This window comes from Symphodus melops (genome assembly GCF_947650265.1).
Source record: "Symphodus melops genome assembly, chromosome: 8".
Lineage (NCBI taxonomy): Eukaryota > Metazoa > Chordata > Actinopteri > Labriformes > Labridae > Symphodus > Symphodus melops.
Window position 1 is genome coordinate 7931792 of NC_136698.1, and position 20306 is coordinate 7952097.

Sequence of the window (20306 nt, forward strand, 5' to 3'; positions counted from 1 at the left end):
ACAAACACACATATGTTGTACAGATACTGTAAGATGCATTCCAGACCCAGCAGCACACCTCTGAAATTCTTGTCAACACAGGATATAATGAAGTCCAGAAAGTTTTCATCCTTCAGCTCCGGAACTGAGCACGCAATATTTGTTTGCTTGTGTTTCTGCTCTGGCCCTGCTTCCTGTAGCTCCATAGTGTCGGCCCGCCCACTGTCGTCCTCCCATCAGACCCAGTGAAACACGGCCCTACTGTGGTTTCCTTTTGGACTAGCTGAAGTGTTTGCTGTTTCCCACATTGTTGGAATTCAACGCCAGCCTGTTTACTGGTCCTCATGTGGCTTCGGCCCCCCCTCCCCCTCCCTTTTTTTTCCGTCTCCAGAATACACCTTTTATTTTTTTTACATGGCATACATACCCAGTGTTCATACTTAGTAGTGAGAAAGTCTACTACTGAACTGAAACAGTCTTTTTTTTTTTTTACTGTTGCAGTTTTTAAATGGCGTTGTCCATTATTGGCTACGTACAGTATGTGTTATATATGTATACAGAAAGCTACCTGATATATTTGTGTGCAAATGTGACCATACATAAATAAATCTTTTTTTGTGATGGACAAATTAAGAGAACTGTTGTATTCTATAAATAGTTCTATAGGAGCATTTTTTCACTGTGAGGTACTATATGGGCATCAGGGACATTGTTTGATATACTTTATTTTGCAGCTGACAGTGAGTCATACAATGAATCAAAGGAAATCATATACATCTCAAGGAAAATGTTAACAAGATGATGAGGCGCATGCAAAATCAGAATCTCTTCTTTATCTGCTTTGTTTTTTTTCCACTTCCTTCCCTCGGTACAGCCAGATGGCAAAGCTCCAGCTCTGCAGTCCTCTTCATACACTCATCACATTTGATGGGCGTCCTGCTGCCGAGTTTCAAGGAGGCCATGTGTTTACAAAATGACACTTGTGACAAAAGAAAACTTCTATTTAGCAAGCTGATTCTAGGGTGGGGTGCATGGGGGCAGCAGAAAGTGTGTGCATTTGTGTCTGTGTGTTTGAAGAAAGATTGTACTGTAAATATGTGCTTACACAGGAGAAAGGCAGTGGGAGAAATGCTGTGGATGTAGCGTGTGTGTGTGTGTGTGTGTGTGTGTGTGTGTGTGTGTGTGTGTGTGTGTGTGTGTGTGTGTGTGTGTGTGTGTGTGTGTGTGTTCGTATCAGTAAAATCCATACAGTCTCTGTTTCACACTGTTGGATGCCTTCTGTATTTTAATCACATCCTTTTAACTTCTTTTTTTGAATTATCTTACAATACAATTATCTTTTTTTTTTTGCATTTACTATTCCAATACAGCGAGATTATATTTCCACATGGATGTCATATATATTACACATTGTGGGCTTTACTTCGCTGATGGATTCAAACATTCAGGACAAACTTTTGTTTAAAAAGAAAAAAAAAAAAAATCATCTGTTATACATTTTGCTACTGAAACAGGTTTTTCATCTGTTGTTTTATTTGTTCTCAATATGCTATCATCTTATCCTAATATTGTCTTTGTCTTCAATGGTGAGGAATTCCCATCAAAGTTTTCCCCTTCTCTTAATACTTTAGGGAATTTTCAAACGTCGGGATGTATGGCTGTAATGCCCCAAGATTTGTTCTCCCTGAAAGAAACGATAGAGTAAGAATATATTAACTACAGAGCAACCTGGCTTTACTGGGTCTGCAATTACTCTTAATTCATTTTAGGCTTACCAATATGCGATGCATAAATATATAAACTATAAATGTATATAGATATATATCATTATATGCTTTGAAGCATTCCTTTGAGTTAAATTTTAAAGCCATGTTCATGCATTAAAAAGCAAATTCATATTTTTGACTGCAGGGTTTAGATGCAAATCCATGGGGCATTACATTAAAAACCATAAACATCATAAAATAGGGGATAGAAATTAAAAATGGAGGCAAAAATGAGGACGTTTAACTGGTCATTAATAACTGAAAGCTTTTTTCATTTGTTGATGTGATAAAACGAAAATTGTATTTAAGGTCAAACAGAAAAAATGGCAAGTGCAATGAAAAATAAAACCCATTTAAAGCAAAGTATTTTTATTCACACAAATTTAATAAGATATATAACAACCGTTTGGTCCATAAATATTTAAGGGGAAATAGTTTCTATACACCATCTTTATCAAGAAACAGGGAAACATGGACAATCTTGATAGAACACTTACTGTACTCAACTATTAACACGAAGATCAATATATAAGGTTCTTGTATTACCCAACTATATCTGAAAGAGTGCACAAATGCTTCTATGACATCGCTGCCCCCTTTTTAACAGGATACACCATAAAAAGATCTTCGGAAATAAGATGCAAAACAGTACAAAACTAGTGAGGCGTCAAAAGGATGTGAATCAGTTAACAAAGAACACATAGATCCTGAATTTCACAAACTTTCTCCCAAGTTATAGCATAAGGCACATAGTAGAACTGAGTTAGGCATCTACTTCAATAAGTAGATTTAGAGAACCACTTTGTTCTACAATAGAACAAATTGTGACACTCACAATGAAATGTATCAACTCCATTGACGATTTCTTTCTTTTCTCTCTATCATTCAGCCAGAAGAAACATGTTTTTGGTCTGTTCAGTGGCAAGTGTCATTAAAGAAAGTATAAATATGGCCAAAACGGAGAACACATGGACAATGATTTTCCCACTGGCTGCCTCTCATCGTACAACTCCGCCTTTCTGAGGTCATTTGAATGTTCATGTCAGCTCTACAAATCTAATCTGCAACGTCGCAACCATTTAATTTCTAAACTCTCCTCCTTTCCCTTTTAAAATCACATTGTTACCCTGAGCAACATGATATAAACAATAATGCACTTTTCACTGGGCAGTGTATTGTCACTGTGCAATTGGGTTTAGCTGTGGGTTTATGGATGTTTTCTAAGGTTTATCCATTTGATTACGGTTAATCTATGAGGCCAGCAAATCTGAGAAAGTGCTCTGTCATGAAAACAATCGATGACAACTGTTTTCCAATCCAAATTTCTCTCACCGTTTGTGATCTTTAGATAGTTTCTATCAATGTGACTGCATTACATTTGAGCAGTTACCACTGTACAGAATGTGTGATTGGCTTGTTTTATTTTCTGAATCACAGTAGATAAATTAACCAAGACAAAATGTATGGAGTTAGATTGACTTGCTATATAAGCTACAATGGTTAGATGTTAGTAATGAAATTTAGACGTGTTCCATGTAGCTCTGTGAGATATTTTAATGCCTGATTCCATCCAACTCGGTCTCAACGACCAAAACATTCGGAAGTTATTAAGCCTGTTTTCTGGAGTTACCCATATACAGAACATTCTATAAGATTATTGACCAAATTATTTCCAAACAGAGACCAAACAAAATCTTCAAATTTGATAGTGCGAACACAGTGCATACATATACAAGTTTCTAAGGGCGAAATAATCACGTTATTTTTTAATTTACCAATCACCCATTAAATTAAGCAGGGCTTGTTTTATCATAATTCCATACACATGTACAAATAAAGTCAAATCAAAGATTTAATCTAGTTGTCCAGACAAGCTGCAAGTTATGCTGTTTTTTTCCAATGAATTGGTTGTGGAATCCATGAAAATTTTCAAATCTGTTCGACTTCAAAATGTCCCATTCAGAATCAATCTCTGCAAACTGTAACTCATCTACAGACACGGCTGCCATGTGGTTTCAGATGCTACACATTAAAATGATTTCCATGTGTTTTAATGTGGTCGCTGCTGTTCTTGCTCTTGTTGTTCTTGTTTGTGTACACAGTACAGCACTTTCTGTTCCAAGGAGCTGTCTCTGGTAGATTTAAAGGTGTCACTTAAAAAAATAAAATGTAGATTGGCAAAAGAAAAAAGGAAAAAAAAAAGGAAAGCAAAAAAATCAGATAAAAAAATCAGTCTTCTAGAGATAGATTGTTAGAAAAGGTTTGTCAAGGTAGTTTGTGAAGGGCTCCCCGAATCATGGCTGTCCAAACTAGAGGTGACGGAGGTCACTACAGTGATAGAGGGGTTTGTCAGGTCTGTTAGTGTGGCCGCGCTGGAGGGGGGGGTCAGGGCCCCACTGTCAGATGAGGGTGGAGGGAGTGAGGTGCCATCAGCCTTATCAACACCTCCATTCTCCTGTCGCAAAACGTTCCTTCTGAATTTGGCTCTTGCGTTTTGGAACCAAACCTGCAAACCAATCCCAATGTGGCTTTTACTTTTTGTGTTTACGATTAATTTTTAAAAAGATATCAAAACATCAAGTTATCACAGCTTTTGGGGTATCAAGTTATCCTTGTCTTCTGTATATAAATGTTTAAATTGCAATTCCCAATACATGTTTTGAGCTGATGGGGCAGATAATAATGAAGCAGTTAGCTCCTGAACACTGAATATAATAATGTGGAATTTTAGTAGCAAATTAACACATCGAATTTTAAACTGTTTATTTTGAGAGAGAGCCGATTTACACACTCTTTCTTTTCACATATAAAAAGAACAAGTGCACTCTTATATCACCTCTATGTTTACTCTTTAGTTAAGTACATCTTCTCTCCTTTCTTCTTTTAATAAAATAACATTTCAAAATCTACTACATCTTAGGTAAAACCCCGTGGATATACATCTAAAGACTAAATGGACCAAACAAAACCAAAAAAAGATGACTTGAATGATCATACTGGTGTGAAATGAGAGGGAGGGGTGCAGACACAGGTAAAGGGGTGATCAGATAAAAAGAAGACATGGCTCTCTGCTTACCTGTAGAACTCTCTTAGTCAGGCCTGTTTTCTGGGCCAGCTGCTTTAAGTCCTTGGCATCTGGGTTGTGGTTGATGGCAAAGTAGGATTTCATCGTCCGCAGCTGATGGTGCTTGAAGGAGGTCCGCATGCGTTTGGTCTTCTGTGATGGAGGGTAGGCCTGCTGGTCCCGGTCCAAGTGATCCGTGTCATTCTCGTTGCAGCCTGAGAGGGCAGAGAGCAGAGAACAGAAAAGGGTCAGAGTCCGAGAGGAACGGCTGCAAAATGTTTTCAACTCTGCCAGAAATCTTCTTTTTCTTGAAGCTTAAATTTGACACAAAGGGAAGTGATGGTCAAACAAATTGTAACAAAGCATTTCACTCCACTACTATGTAGAAAACATTATTCAAAGCACCACACTGATTTAAACTCATACATTCCAAATAGTTTTAAAGCTCAATTTAAAACTCAAATTCACTTAACCAAACATAGTGTCCTTTTACATGCTCTGCCTTTAAATGGAAACAAAGGCTGAATTCAGCGTACATCAGTAATTCTGTCGCAAATGGACTTGATTATAGGAAGTGTTTATATTTCTATTGACTCGCTTATTAACCGAGTTCATGTCAGAGCTATAATTAGTAAAAGTTAAGAAACATATTGAAATAACTAAACTGACGTGTGTCCCATCTTATAACCTGCCTTATGAGATTTTATTTATTTTACCAAAACGATGTATTTAAACCAGCACTGGGAGCGAGCTGAATGATTTCTGCTTGTGTTTGCAAAGGCTAATCCTGCTAATGGGCTTCTTTTTTTTTTTAAGCGAACAACTGCTAATGTAAATTACTGCAAGATGGTGATACTGTAAAAAAGGATTCAGTAAATTGAAAGCATGTTTGGCTAAACGTTTCATATTAAACCTTTTGTCACAATTATCTAAAATAAAAAGCTATTTAGAAGTTCAGTGCACAGTTATGTTGTTGAATAAATTCTCATTTTGCTAAATTGCTGTGACAGAGAATTCTAACGGGAAATGAATAGCGACAGTTAATTAGCATGAGGCAGACTGAGTGTTTGTAAAGCCGCAACTAATATGTACAAGAATTAGAATTCATAACTGTGCATTGATTTAGCTTTTTTTGGTAGCATGTACTATTTATGGTGGAATGGGTCAGAGAAAATGTTATTTCATATTAAAGCAAAGAGAAAGGAAATCTAGCCAAGAAATTATTTGCATAATAGTTCTTAAATATCTAGTCAATTGTGTTAATTTTATTGTCTCTTTGAAACCGAATGCTGTTTAGTTGTTATTCTCTGTGGCTGACAAAATATAAAATTAATTCAACATTTCATCACCAGGATATGGCTCAAACACTTTATAGAAAATGAATAAATTGTTAAAATAACAAACTATTATGACCAAAGTAGACAGAGATTTAATAAACGTGGATGTTTATATTTTTCTGTTTTATGTTGTGGTACGTGCTACGGTTTGAATAATGTTATTTTTTTGTTACATGACTTTTCTTCTTGTTACATTCATACACGCCATAAATAATCAATCACTGACATGTATGTTTTTCTGTTCCAACCCTTCCCTGGATTGTGTTTCACTTGATATTACCCACTAGGGGTCTCTGTATCCAAACAAGACCAAACTTTACAGAGTGGTGTGCAATACTCAGTGGACCCACACCTTTTCCCCTGTGAGAACAAACATGAATGTGCTCGCTAAAGCAGAAACAAAACCTCAAACAAAACCTCAGTCTATTTGTCAGGAATATGAGTCTCCTGATGTGCCGAATGAAACATTAACCTGAACAGTCAGAGAGTATTGTGAGAAGGGTAGAATATGATGTTTGCCATATCCAAGCACTGAGACAGGGAAAAGAGAATATAGCAGAGTACTTTTCCATTTTTTCCCATAATACAACAAATCTGATTTATATTCTCTGCTGTGTATAATTTAAAGTTAAAAGGCTGAATTTATTGTTTTAGGCTAATAATTCAATTAAAAAACAAACATTTCACATTAAAAAGTAACCAAAAGCCCACTACTAACACCTAAATAATATTATCTTTCAATTTGGAAAAAATCTATTTCATCCTACTTAAAAATCCCAAATAAAAAATGTAACATGTCCTCCAGAACCTTTGCTGAGTCTGTTGTGTTCAGCAGTTACATGGACATCATGCAGTATTATTATGTCTTTCTCTGTGGAATTTTCTTTTCATTATTTCCTGTTGTTATTTTTTACATTATGTTTTGGTAGCCAAGGTGCACTTTGCTTCTTCTATTTTTAATCACAGTGTTAGCTATTTTTTAAGGCATCAATGAGAACTTTGCATTTGCATAATCTCTTGGAATTGTGACTGTGAATAACAAAACTAGAAGTCTTATATTGACTGTACAGTGTGAGTGTTCCCTACAGCAGGCCCCAGTGCACGGCTCTGTTTCCCTGAGAACTGTGCTGAGCGGCGCACGGGAGGCCAGAGATTCCAACGTCACCTTCAATTAACGAAGAACAATTAATGCGCAGATTACCCTTATTCCTCTCTATTCACCGGGAACAGAGGAAACTTGGCGCACAATGACAAACTTTCTCAACCGCACACTAATTCACAGAAAGCGACAACAAAATAGGGACGCTGCGGGGGTGGGGTGTGGGGGTTATACCATTTAGCGTTTCAATGCATGATTGTAGATGAAACCTACTTTTAACAGTGCCTTATTTGGGTGATAAAGCCGTTTTTTCTTTCATCAAATAAATTCATTGTTTTGGCCACGTTATTTATCCCAAACTATATTTTTTCCTTTGCATCTATTTTGATCTGAATTAGATCCAATTATAAAAGTCGATGGGCACGTTGTCGGCAAGGTCAAATTTCGATCAACACATGGCACAGTTTAAAGCTCACACTTGAAAACAGTGCGTTCAAGGCGCGTGGACAGTTGCTGCAGATCAATTAGCCCATTGCTGCGGGCGCAGATACACACTATAGCAACGCTCACCTGTGTTTGCATTGCCAATATGACGGATGGATTGATTCATATCAGACATGTCAGGCAGATCCACGGCTGTTACAGCTGTGGCACTGAGGGGCCGGCTGCATGAAACAGCAAGCCTCTCCTGCGTAATGGAAAACGTACACTGATTTGGGTTCTTTTTTTTTTTTTTTTACTTTTTAAAAAAATGATTAATTTGTTCTTTTTTTTTTAGCTATTTTATATGAATTTAAACCATTTTTAAAACCGAATGCATTTTCATAAGATTATGAAATTAACCAGAAAAGTACAACTGTTTGTGAAGGATATTGTCCATAAAGCAGCAGCTTTAAAACCTTCAAACAACTGACTTATTTCAGAGAGATTTAACAGGATTTGACTTTTATAAGGAAAGGAGTAGTGTTTCATTTCAGGTGAATTTCATAGCGTTATTAAACGCTAGAAATAACCTATGTTGCCCGTCTATACACGATAGTGGGGACAACAATTGCTAATGCAACTTTTGCACCCGGGCTGACAAAATTTTATTTTTTGTCTAATATGTAAAGTGTCTTTGCATTCCACGTGAGCTCCTGCTATGACTAGCATGCTGTCCCACCTGTGTAGCTCGGTATATCTATCCCCATGGCCGGGCTCTTCCTCTTCCGCGGCCTTCCCTTCTGTGCCGTCCCAGTGCCGTTGAAGTAGGGAAGTGTGAGGCCGCCGCCCTTTGCTGCCAGCTCGGCGAAGTTAAGCTGGGGGTGGTAGTCCGGTCCCTGCACCAGGGTCTCGAAGTGGAGCCGGCAGTACACCAGGCTGTCCTTCATCCCAAAGTGGTCGCCCGTCGTCAACGTCTTGTTGCAGGTGGTGCACGTGAAGCAGCTCAGATGGTACACAGAGTCTCGCGCTCGCATCACCATCTCCGAAGCCGATATCCCGAGGTGGCAGCGCGCGCACCTCTGCACGGAGAACCTTCTGGAACAGACAAATTGTCAAGACTCCTCATAGAGACCAGATGACCGAAACCATTTAAGCCAAGCCAGCTTTACCTACACATTCACAGCCATGCAACTTAATCAGTAGGGTCCATTTGTCGTGCATTTCACAGAAAGGGGTGTACAAATATTTTGTGTGGTGTTACTTTATTAGCCAATGAACGAAATTAAACGATCAAGGAACATTGCAAGCTTATTTAGCCCAAGCTGGCCTTTAAAAAGAAGTGATGCCTACGCCACATTTTATTTGATAATATTTTCCCTGCAGGAATATACTTTTTCCCCCAATCAAACAGGTTAAAATTGCATCCACACTATCAGTGAGAAAGCCTAGAATTATTACCCATGAAAGTTAAACAAAGCTTTTGTCCCACCTTAAAAATGATGGGGCAGCTAACACATTAGCAACTTACAACAACACTTTTTTTGTTCACTGTGGTAGTGCATGGTTTGATATGGGCTTTTCATGTATGTCTTCTTTTCTAATACACACATCATATGGACACATATTGTGGGACAGGGGATAGGCTGGAGGCTGCCTGCGATTAAAAGCTATCAGACTGACTGAAATGTTTTCAAACGGCACCAATGTACAATGGTGTGGGCCTACTCCTTTGTTTCTGAGGGTGACTCACACTTTCAGTTAGCCTGTTGTAGTTTATCTTACATTTAAAGGCTAAGACGCTATTGTCTCTAAATTACACAAAAAAAATACAGTGACCATTTTATGTCATCACTTCTTTTTAATTAACACGACGCAGGGGGCCTTGAGTGACATGTATGATTTTATAAGGACTAGAAAAGACTTAATTGGATTATAAGGCTTCGACATGATTCCGGTTGAACAGCCACAGCCTGTTAAATTCAAACTGGCAGTGGCTGTACGAATATTGTGTCAAACGTTTAAGTGAATTTAATGTTTGAATGGCATTTTCATATAAACCTTGTAGATTAAAAGACCATTCTCTGCATGAAGAGGTGTAAGCGCGTGCGTGTATTCCTTCATTTTCATTACCTGTAGTAATCCTCCTTGCAATAGATACTCCCATCCTTGGCAAAACACGTTAGCTCCGACTCCAGCGCGAGTTTACATTCACAGCATTTAAGACACCGCAGGTGCCACTGTTTGTCCACGGCCAGGAGGTAGTATCTGTCCGAAATCTTTCCACCACAGCCGGCACACAGAGCAGGCTTCTCCGGGCTCATGGAAGGCATGGTCTAAAGCAGGGAGAGAGAGGAGAGCTCATAGCCAACTTCCTTACATAGACTGTTAGGTAAATGTTGAGTAAATGTTTATATGCAGGCCGATAGTGGCATTCTGGTCACCGAATCAAAAATGGTGTCTTATCTTTAAAGAGAATTCCTTAAATGGAGAGTTTGGACATGCTATTAAACTAATGCAGGCTCGGTGTGTTCACAGGCCCCCTGTAGAAAGGAATAACCACCACCTACGACACAGCTGAGTCGATGAAATGAACACACCGTCAACAAAAGTCAAGAAATGTGTTCTGCCAAGCTACATTTTATGAGTCCATTTTCTGGGAACACAAGCAAACGTAAAATAGGTCTAATTGAAATTATTAGATAATCAAAACGTTATGTTTTAGATAGCCAAAAGAAAAAAAAAACACAAGGTATTTTGATAAAATAGAAAGACGAGTCAGCTTGATTTGTCTACAGTGATTTGTAGATGTGTAAACTTCCCAAACTAAAATTAATAATTCAAAATAAAACACAATTTAACAACCCACTGTAAACATTTTAATTTATTATCTAGATGAAGTAATTGTGATTCTATTTTATTTTTTGTGAACTGTAAATACATTTGTTTATTATTTTTTGCAGATATCTCAGCAGCTTTTTAAATAATTGAAAGTTGACCAAATACTATTAAAAAAAACTTGACTTGCTTACAGATGGATAAAATATTTTGACTAAACTATTTTTACATAATTTAACACAAGAAGTAACTCCTCACGTCTCCTACATAAACAAACGCACACTTCTTTAAAGGTAACCGTGGCACAGTTGCTGTTTATTGACGTAAGAAGGATTTTAAATGTGAATTTAAACACAGGACGATCGGTTCTTACCGACTCTCTCCCGTTCAGCTGCATGCCCTTCGCCAGACGTGACTCCGTCTTTGACCTCCTCTCCATCTCCTCCATGATCCCTTGGATGTGATCCCCGGAGATCCCGTGGAAAAGCATGGCTCCTGGACGCAACGTACAACTGCCTGCCTCTATCTTGCAGCCCACAACTTCCATAAACTGTACTGCAGCGCTGCGCCCCGCTCTCTCAGCGCATCCAAACGGGCTCTTAAGGAGGCAACACAACACCAACACGACCCAAGAGAATTAGATCAGCTCCTCCACACTGTGCAAAGGCAACTGGAAGAAAAGAAAAACGAAGAAAGGCTACAACATGGGTGGAACAGGAGGAGTGGTGCTAGTGGAAATGCACTAGCTTTTCCTTCTGCTCGTGAGTGCCTCTCCTCCAGGAAAAATATATAGTCCAAATGATGCGACAAACCGGTGTGGAGGTGGAAGAAGTAGTGGTGTTGGGGAGGGAGGAGGGGAGGGGGCTACAATGTAAACACTCGCCAAAAATAATGACACAAAGTTTTTGTTGTTGTTTTTTTAAGTAATTTCTCTCTCCCGGTTTTCCCAGTCAGGGTTCCTAGTTGCTCGGAGGTCAGGTTGGGACTGCCTGGATTTGAGAACCGTGTCCTATTTGTGAAGAGCCCGCAAAGCCTGCCCAGTCTGAATAATTTGGTAGGAGGAGTTCCCCTCTCCCTCACTCTCTATCCTCTCTCTCTCTCTCTCTCTCTCTCTCTCTCTCTCTCTCTCTCTCTCTCTCTCGCCACTGATTTCTATTCACCAACAAAGAGCTGTCACTCTCCCCTCAAAAACTTCAGATTCGTGCTGCGCGAAGGACCACTATTTTATGGTATTGACATTTTCATTACTTTTCATCCCCAACTTATATAGGAGGAGTTTTGACATAAACAGTGAAACAGGATAACATTTAGTTTAAGTTTAATATTTTAATCATTTAACTTGTTTTATAAAAAAGAACTGCGTAGCCTATCTGAAGTGCAATAAGAGTTTTTATTATATAAAGGTCAGAAACAGAGATAACAGTTTCTACTATAGAGAGCTTTTGGATTCATTTGGTTTAATTGGGAGATTAAGATTTTATAATTTTAAAGCTTCAATTTAAAGAGTTTTGATTCCTTTTTTAAAGTATTTTATATTGAAAAGCTGCACTGTATGTGTGTATGTGTGTGTGTGTGTGTGTGTGTGTGTGTGTGTGTGTGTGTGTGTGTGTGTGTGTTTGTGGTATAAATGTATTGTTTGGGGCGGGGCAGTGATCAGTGATAGGCTAGAGGGCGGGGAAAGATTACATTAAACATTTTGACGAGGTATTTTTACACGGATGAATTGCGATTTTGTTAAAAAAAAAAAAAAAAAGAAAGAAAGAGAGAAAAACACCCACCCTGTTAAAAGACAACAACATAAAAAACCTATTTTCCTCAATTGTAAATGATATAGGCCTACACGATTCAATATTATCAAATATGATAATTACTTAAAAGCTCTTTTCCTTAATTGTTTGACGACTCATATTAACCTTATTTTGAGCAGGTGATGAAGCACACTTATTAGATCAGAACAGGTTAAATAGCCTTTTTGGTGCAGCTGCATTTTTTTCTCCATTAACTGCTTGTTAAACTGCAGTTATTCACTGGTGACCATTTAATACCAGCCTCCCTGCTTTTATTTCCTGTCATGAATGAGAAGTTGTTTACATGTAGGAGAATTGGGCTGGTGATAATAGGTATATTTCGTCAATTTTAGGCTTTGCAAAAAGCATAGGGCATTTATTTCTCAAACCAAAATCAGTTGTTGTGTTCTTCCAAATTCGCTTTAAAAAAAAAATCCATTATAGCTGACTTCCTATCATTTAGGCTGTGATGGAGGCGACGGTGGTGCTACACTTCAGATGTGTGTCAGATTTAGAGGGTGTGAAAAGTCGTATAAAATCGTACAGACTGAATGCCTTTACTGTCCAATTCACAGGCCAAAATATGGTGACAACGCTTGCGGGTTCTTTTATTTTGACACACAAAATCCAGACTAACTAACTCGACGGCTGAACAATCGTCCAAACAACAAAAGAATAAAACTGACTGGAGCTGTGACGTATATATATCCCATTAATAGATTTACTAAGACTAAAGGAAGGGGGGGGGGGGGGGGGGGGGGGGGGGGTGGATGCTTCATCTCAAGACGTGTTACATTATCATGTGCACCCCACCATCAGCTGCATCACCACAACCCCGCCTCCCTATACCCCACCCCCCACCCTCCACCCCACCCCACCCCATGAAGTTGTGTTGACTTTAATTGGAGGCCCCTTGATAGCAGCGCTATGAGACGAGACTTGAACCCTCCTTCTTTCCCTCCTGCATGGATGGACTGTTGGACCTGGAGCTGTTCAGAAAAGCATATCGTTCATTTGCGCCCCAGAGCGTCGAAAAGAGACGCCAAAAAAAGTCAAACGGGTTTTATTTCACCTGGACAAAGACACCCTGAGAAGAGAGACCAACTCATGCTGCTCTGTGTGATATATTGTATCCGTTTCCTTTGCTAACATCCAAAAAGGGGACTGCTAATTGTGGAAATGTGATTTATACACAGCCAGATCTGCATCTGTCATATCGTTTATGTCGATAAGGAGTAGTGTTTTAACCCGTTGCCTCCAGCAGTGACATTTCATTTGACTGAAAAGGCTTTAACAATGTGTCAGTGAACACCAAGGAGCTGAGGGAATCACGTCTTTTGTCTTCTCGTTTTGTTTTTTTCCCTTTGCATCTGATAATTAGGATATTTACTGAAATCATGTTTTATCATTTTAACCAATTTGATATATTTGTTTGGAAAGTATGCACATACAGACTTCAAATTAACAAAAGCCCACTTAAAAAAAAAAAGAAAGAAAACGTGACAATATTTTGCTTTTTTGGCTCCAGAAGATGGCTGTTCTTGTTTGATAGTTTTTAAAAAAATATCTCCTATTATTGAAGTAAACTGGCCGTGTATGTTACATATCACATTAGATTAGCTGCTTTAAATTCATAGACGAAGAAGCATTTAATTTGCGATGTCATTTTTCGTTGAGTTACTGAGAATGAGTTGCCCTATTTTTTTTCATACACGACATTTTGTTCGACCAAATGAACTCTGTAAAAAAGAAGATGTACAATGATAGCATCTTATTTTCATACATTTAAATGAGCCCTCTTTTTAACCTGCAGAAGCTGTTTAAAAATTAAATAATGACCGTAATAATAGCCATGTTGAAAATGGCGTGAAAATCCAGGATGGTTTAGCGGGCAACTGACTTTTGACATAAAAAAAAAGAAATCAGATTATCAGATATTTTCCCCCGAAAATCAAACAAAAAAAACTAAACGTATATTTCGAGCAAGGCGTCATATTTATCACTCTCAAGCATGATTTTCGTTCCACGAACTCCTGTTATGTAGGCTATTTACGCATTTATTACAAGCGGTGGGATGATTTTAAAACATCCCATCAATAAATTAAAGTCCTTTACTTTGCACCATACCCCCGTTTAATCTTGGGGAATATATATATTCACAATTTATTTGCAGATTCGTCGCGCATTGCTTTACACGCTCCCTTCCATTTTTTTTGTCAGACAATGTTCCAAATAGTATTCAATTCTAAGAGAAGATCTACATAGAAATGTTCTAACCTACCTGAGACTGTGTGAGATCCCTGTGCCGCGTGCAGGCTGAGCAGCTCCGGACTGCGCGCGCTGTTCACAGGAGAGACAGGAGGAGACGCTGCCGGTAGATGGGGGCTGTTCCTCGTTTCTGAGCTCACACTTGGAGTTTGAGCGTCAATTAAAACACAAGACATTTAAATATTCCTCTCCCGTATGCAGGCAGGGCTCGACACAGCACAGCGCGCGCACAATAACGCACAGAGAAATGGGAAGCCACGAGCCAATGGCCTTCTCAACATGTAGGTTACACTGTGTGATGGGAATTAATGATAGATTAACTAATATGGAGTCAGTTTTCACCAAACAATCCTTTTTATCTACAATCATTTGTAAGCAGTATTTCTATTTAACAAGACATTTTCCCCTTTAATCTCCACGTCTTCCTTTGGATCCTTTTCAACAATGTATGATTTCATAGAAGTTCATTTTAACCGCGTTAAAGAAGAGGAAACCGACATTTTAAATCAAAGTTGTGGATGGGTTTAAGGGCGTTTATCTCTTAAAATGTAAAGGAAATGTCAAATTACTTATTGCATTAATGCAACATGAGCTGAGACTATTTGGTTAACGCTAAGTGTGAGAGCTGAGGGTTGTGAGAATAAATAATTAGACGTCTACAGCCAAACCAGGATCAATCAGTCTGACAAAGATGTGAAGGACAAAAAAAAGAGACATAAAATCGAAATAATTTCAAAATGAAAATGCCCAATAATTTCTCATTCGCTTATTCTAAATGCCATAATTACTGTAAGTCTGCAAACAGCAGCCCAGTGGGCTTCAAAGCAGACAGAACACACTTTTTTTTTTTTTTAAAAAAGGCTGTATTTAAGAATAATCTCAATTTATTTTTTACAAATATGAAATCTTTTCTTTTTTTACTTCCCTTGAACTGTAATGGGCTGCTCTTCACCTTCCTCTTCTTGCTAATCCAGTTTACAAACTCTATATAAATTCCTTTGAAATATTTAGTGTATTTAGCAAGGTACCATTCTGGACACATTCGGTCTAATGTTGAAAAAATCTGATGCATAAGGAAGTTTTGAAAATGGATAATTTTCCTATTGTATAATATTTGTTGTCTGGTGAATATTGATTGTGTAAACACTTTGAGGATAATTTGATTGTGTCCACCCTGTTATGTAACTTTTTTTCACGTTAGGTCATAAAACATAAAGATTTGCCTTGTTATATACTGTTTAATAATTAGTGTCATTTCCTGAGTATTTTTGATTATTTTTCACCTGACGGGCTAAACACTAAGACAGTGGACACCATTAAATAATATCATTAATGATAAACGATGTAAACTGTATAGTGCGTCTGTTTGAATTTAATCATTTCATTTAAAATGACAAAGAGAGGTCATCCAGAATACAGCTCAATGAAGTACAGATGGACAGATTTAAATTGACAACCAGTGAACAGAACAGTGTGTGAGGGAGCACCGGGGATGAGAGCAAAAAGAGTGACTATTAATTACACCTTTGTACTGCCTGCATAAATGATAACCAGCCACACTGCTAACAGTCATTTTGCTTTGCTGCTTCCGCCTGGGCTGACATCACAATGTATCTCATCAATAATGCAACGGCACTGAGATCTATTTCACTGTGTACCACTGCACATACCGTGCACACAGCGTTCTGCAAGCATGATATCCAGATGCATGCTTCAGCAGTGAAACCACAGATCGAGCATCATACCGGGATGCCTGCCTGCTTTCCTGCCTGGCTCCTAGGGCATGCTGGGTAGATTACCACACATCCAGGGTTCATCTGGAGTTATCATTTCTGGGTCACCTCATGTGACACTCAGGGACTCAGTCACTCCCACAGCAAAGCCAGAAAAGGAGCAGAGCTGGAGGAAAAAAAGGAGGTGAAGGAGGAAGATCCAGTGTGGTTGAGGGAACCATGGGCTAAACAGACTGAAGGAGAGGGGTGGGAAGGGAGAAGGGAAAAGTGGGGTGTGAGAAGGAGGGGGAGGAGGAGGAAGGGAGGGAGGGAGGAGTGAAGCACACTGTAAAAGCTGTATCCCAGTCACATGAGCCTGGCAGGGGTAGGTGGGTGAGTGAGGATGGTGAGACATCCTGGAAATATTTACAAACACAGAGGACATGGCTTCAGACTTATTGGAGGGGAGAAGGTATGAAAAATGCACTGGCAAAGGTGGAATATGGTACCTACAATTAACGGTTAATGTGTAACCATTTTTTTTTCTTCAGAAAAATAACTAATTAGAACATAAATAGATTTTTTTGAGTGTCTCAATCTCACCGTTTTCAGTTTTTCATTTCCATCCTCACTTTTTCTCTCTCCTCCTCCCACTCCCCCCTTCCTCCACCACTTTCCCTTTTTCTGTCTCATCCAACCAACGCTCCCCCTTCTCTACTCCACCACCCATCCCCTACCTCCCTCCTGCATCCACCCTCCTTCGATCTCCTCCCTGCTTTGCTCTGCTGGAGCTCAAATCACAGCCCCGGTCCCTGGCAGATGGAGGATAGGAGAGGGAAGCTCTTAACTAGCCAGCCTGAGCCTCTGCTCCCTGCACACCAACTGCTGCCTACCTCCCCTCCCTGCCTTCAGAGCAGCTCCGACAGCACACCGCCACCTCCACACACACCCCCTCCCCCAGCCCCCCCCCACCTCCACTGGGGACAGCATATCCTCCTGGGGAATGGTGTGCATATTAGTCCATATCTGGCCACACTAGAAAGGACATGGAAACATAATAGATGGATGTTCTTTATCGTTATATAACCTTATGGGGCAAAGCGACTTTATGTGAGGAAACACGCTGGTTGGGGTGATGCTTGTGTTATATTTTCAAACACTTCCTACTTCAACTATTTACTGAAGACAGCAGGGAACACTATTTGAGATGATTTAGAGGTTAGAAAGTTTGAAGAAAAAAAACAACAACAAACAAATAAAAGAAGCAACTTGATAATTTGCCTTTTAAAATGTGGAAGAGAAATCACAGATATGGTTGCTTTGATGTGGAACCAGGAGGGAAATAAACAGGCCAAAGTTGTCTTTAGGTGCCTGTTTCTGCCCCTGACTCTCTTTTTATGCGGGCTCATCTGGCGACCTCGGCTTGGCCTGGCATGAGCCTGACCACCAGTTGCGGTCTGAGGGAGGAAGTGCTCCTCTGTGCTATTTGCAGCCCCGTCTGTCCAAAGGAATCTGCCGTGCTGACTGTCACTCAATGGCCGTGTGTTTTTTATCACTAATTCTACCACAGGGATCTGGTTGTCCATATGACCACTGTGGAGGCTGCTGCCCTGAGGCGAGCTGACACTGTCCGTGTACAAAGACCAGACGTTGATGTAGGGGCTGCTCAAATGCTGCTTGAATATCAAGACACGGGCACACATTTCCACGTGCACACGCGCACACAAACGTGCAAAGCGCTGCTTGGCCAATTGCTGAGACTGATGTTCCTTTCAGCCATCATACGGCTGACACTCAAGTTGTTTTTTTCCCCCGCCAACTCTCTTCTGTCAGCTCCTGGCTGCTCTGGCCAGCAGTGATGGAGACACTGTAACTGACTGTGGTTGGGGCCATTGGCCGCAGGGCTGCTGCGCCTGTTTGAGACGGAGGGGGAGGGGAGGAGGGGCTGCTTGGCCTGTCAACTGGTTGTGACTCGAGCCTGTCTGGTCACAGTTCCAAACTGGACAGCTCTCTCTTTCTCTGCGGCTAGTGGCATCGTCCTGCAGAAAGGCACACAGTGTATAGCTGCCACTCTGCTCCAGCTCAGCATATGCTGTGGCTGAAGGTCAGAGATGTTCAGTCCAAAATGCCTGAAATAAACACCTCACGTCTGATGTGCTGCAGTGGCTTGGGAGCACATCTGCACTGAGGGAATACAAGTGTCTCTATGCGTGTAGTTCTACATGTCTGCATTTGCTGTTTAAAAACTTTACTGAAAAATAAAGTTTTGAAACATGTACAGTAAGTCAACATCTACTCTATAACTTAGCCAAAATCAATATAATTGTTTCAATAATAAACGTGTCAATCAGGGCAAGCTATCGTTTCTATTATTAAAATTGTCAAATACAATTAAAACAGATAAAATTAACTAAAGACAAGCCAAAACAAATCATTTTTGAGCCAGAACAAGAGATTAAGGATATTATGGGACATTTGCAAAAAAAACTGTCTTTTATTGTGAAAGTGCATGACATACTCAAGGGCACTATTCTTGAAATGTACTTGAGGCTTACTGTCTCGAGAAAAACTTCAAAATGATGACCGAACTGAGGGGGAAGGCGGGGCTGTTTCCAAGTTAATTTCTGCATAAATCTGTTGAAGGCATTGCTGTGTTGTTTGTTTCTCCTTCACCAACTGCTAGGCTTGAACGTGGTAAAAAAAAAAAAAAAAAAAAATCAAACTGTGCCATCACTGGAATGGTAAGACGTGGAAGGATGAGGCAGACATGAAAGTTGGCCTATTTCATGGTCAGGCTGCGGGACCGCCGAGGCCCTGAATGGCAATGCATCTACTTTAATGTGACAGACAAGTCCCTAGGCAAAAACCCGCAGAGCCGCGGCAGGCGAGCGGGCCCAGGTACTTGATGAGTGTGACACCTTCACCGTCCCGCTGTAGAAATGTTGCTGCCGCACGCTCCGCTGCCTCGGTTTAGAATATCACCAAATAAATTCGCCTCTCATCCCGCCTGACGACTCGTCCCCAAGAACCTGTCCTCCCCAGCACTGTTGAGATCATGAATCTCCTTGTAGCCGCTCACAGGGCTTTGCTCCTATCACTAAGCACTTGCCTTTGGGACCCACCTGCCGGGGAAAATTGTGGCCGTGCCGAATGGCGGCTGCAACAGAATTCAACGGCAGACACATCCTCTCAGCCCAACGCTGTTTGCCCAATCAGGCAGAAATGTGTGAGTGTGTGTGGCAGGTTCAGAGCCAGAGCCTGAAGGCATCGCGCTGCCTTCCCACATGCACTCACAAATCACAAATCAAGTGGCACATCTTTCCTGAACAGCTCTTGCACGCACAGGTAGTGGTGCATGAGCGCTTGACCTTACCTTGTGCTATTACTGTGGGCTACAAAGTGCAGCGTTTAGAGCAACCTGTATTCTATATTGGCCTATTAGGAGCCACGGGGTGTTGTGATGGAATAAGACTGCTTGTATGCATGTGTGCGTCTAAACATTATGGAGAACATGAGCTGATGTATTGCAGGGCTGGGAGAAGAGGGCCCAGGAGTTCATTAGGCTGCAGCTCGGGAGAGCAGCCGCAGGGAGAGCTTGCTTTCGCCAAGTGTTGCCAGGAGGCTGAGCTGCAGGTCCGGTGGGGAGAGCTGCTGTTGATGTCCACGGCATGTTTGTTAACAGCCTGATTCCATCAAGTGGTGTAAAAGCAGCGCAGCCAAGTGTAAGGGCTGACCCCTGGTCCCCGCCTATTTTTAACAACACAGTGTTTCAGTCAAAGGTAGACAGTTCAGTCAAGCACTTGTGTGGTGTAAATAATGCTAATATTCATACAGTCGTACATTTGGGAGAAAAAATAACAAGAGATGCAAAACAAAAGAGCACAAGACTCCATCTGACTATCTGCAGCTACTTTCGCTTATATGCCCTTTATCTGGAGGGCGAAGATCTAAAATGCTCTTTCAGTTTTCATCTCCATACACCCACCACCTTTGTAAATGCATCAGAGAGGACAAACACCACAAAATATCAAATACT

The 20306-nt window shown here is 40.3% G+C and overlaps 1 protein-coding gene across 4 annotated transcripts; it reads right to left on the reverse strand.

Annotated features, from left to right (window-relative positions):
* Window positions 1-686: 686 nt before the first annotated feature.
* lhx9 (LIM homeobox 9) lies at window positions 687-16981 on the reverse strand. Of its 4 annotated transcripts, XM_079349598.1 has the most exons (7): window positions 16304-16981; window positions 14572-14699; window positions 10877-11173; window positions 9799-10001; window positions 8408-8763; window positions 4822-5024; window positions 2098-4251 (listed from the first exon to the last, which is right to left on the reverse strand). In XM_079349598.1, exons 3-7 carry the CDS (start codon window positions 11048-11050, stop codon window positions 3997-3999), a joined length of 1191 nt encoding a protein of 396 aa, XP_079205724.1. In that variant the 5' UTR covers window positions 11051-11173; window positions 14572-14699; window positions 16304-16981; the 3' UTR covers window positions 2098-3996. The 4 variants fall into 4 exon arrangements, with proteins under 4 accessions (XP_079205727.1, XP_079205724.1, XP_079205725.1 ...); XM_079349599.1 differs by lacking the exon at window positions 16304-16981 and having other exon boundaries at window positions 10877-11101; window positions 14572-14730; XM_079349601.1 differs by lacking the exons at window positions 2098-4251; window positions 14572-14699; window positions 16304-16981 and adding an exon at window positions 687-1663 and having other exon boundaries at window positions 10877-11574.
* Between the last annotated feature and the right edge of the window lie 3325 nt (window positions 16982-20306).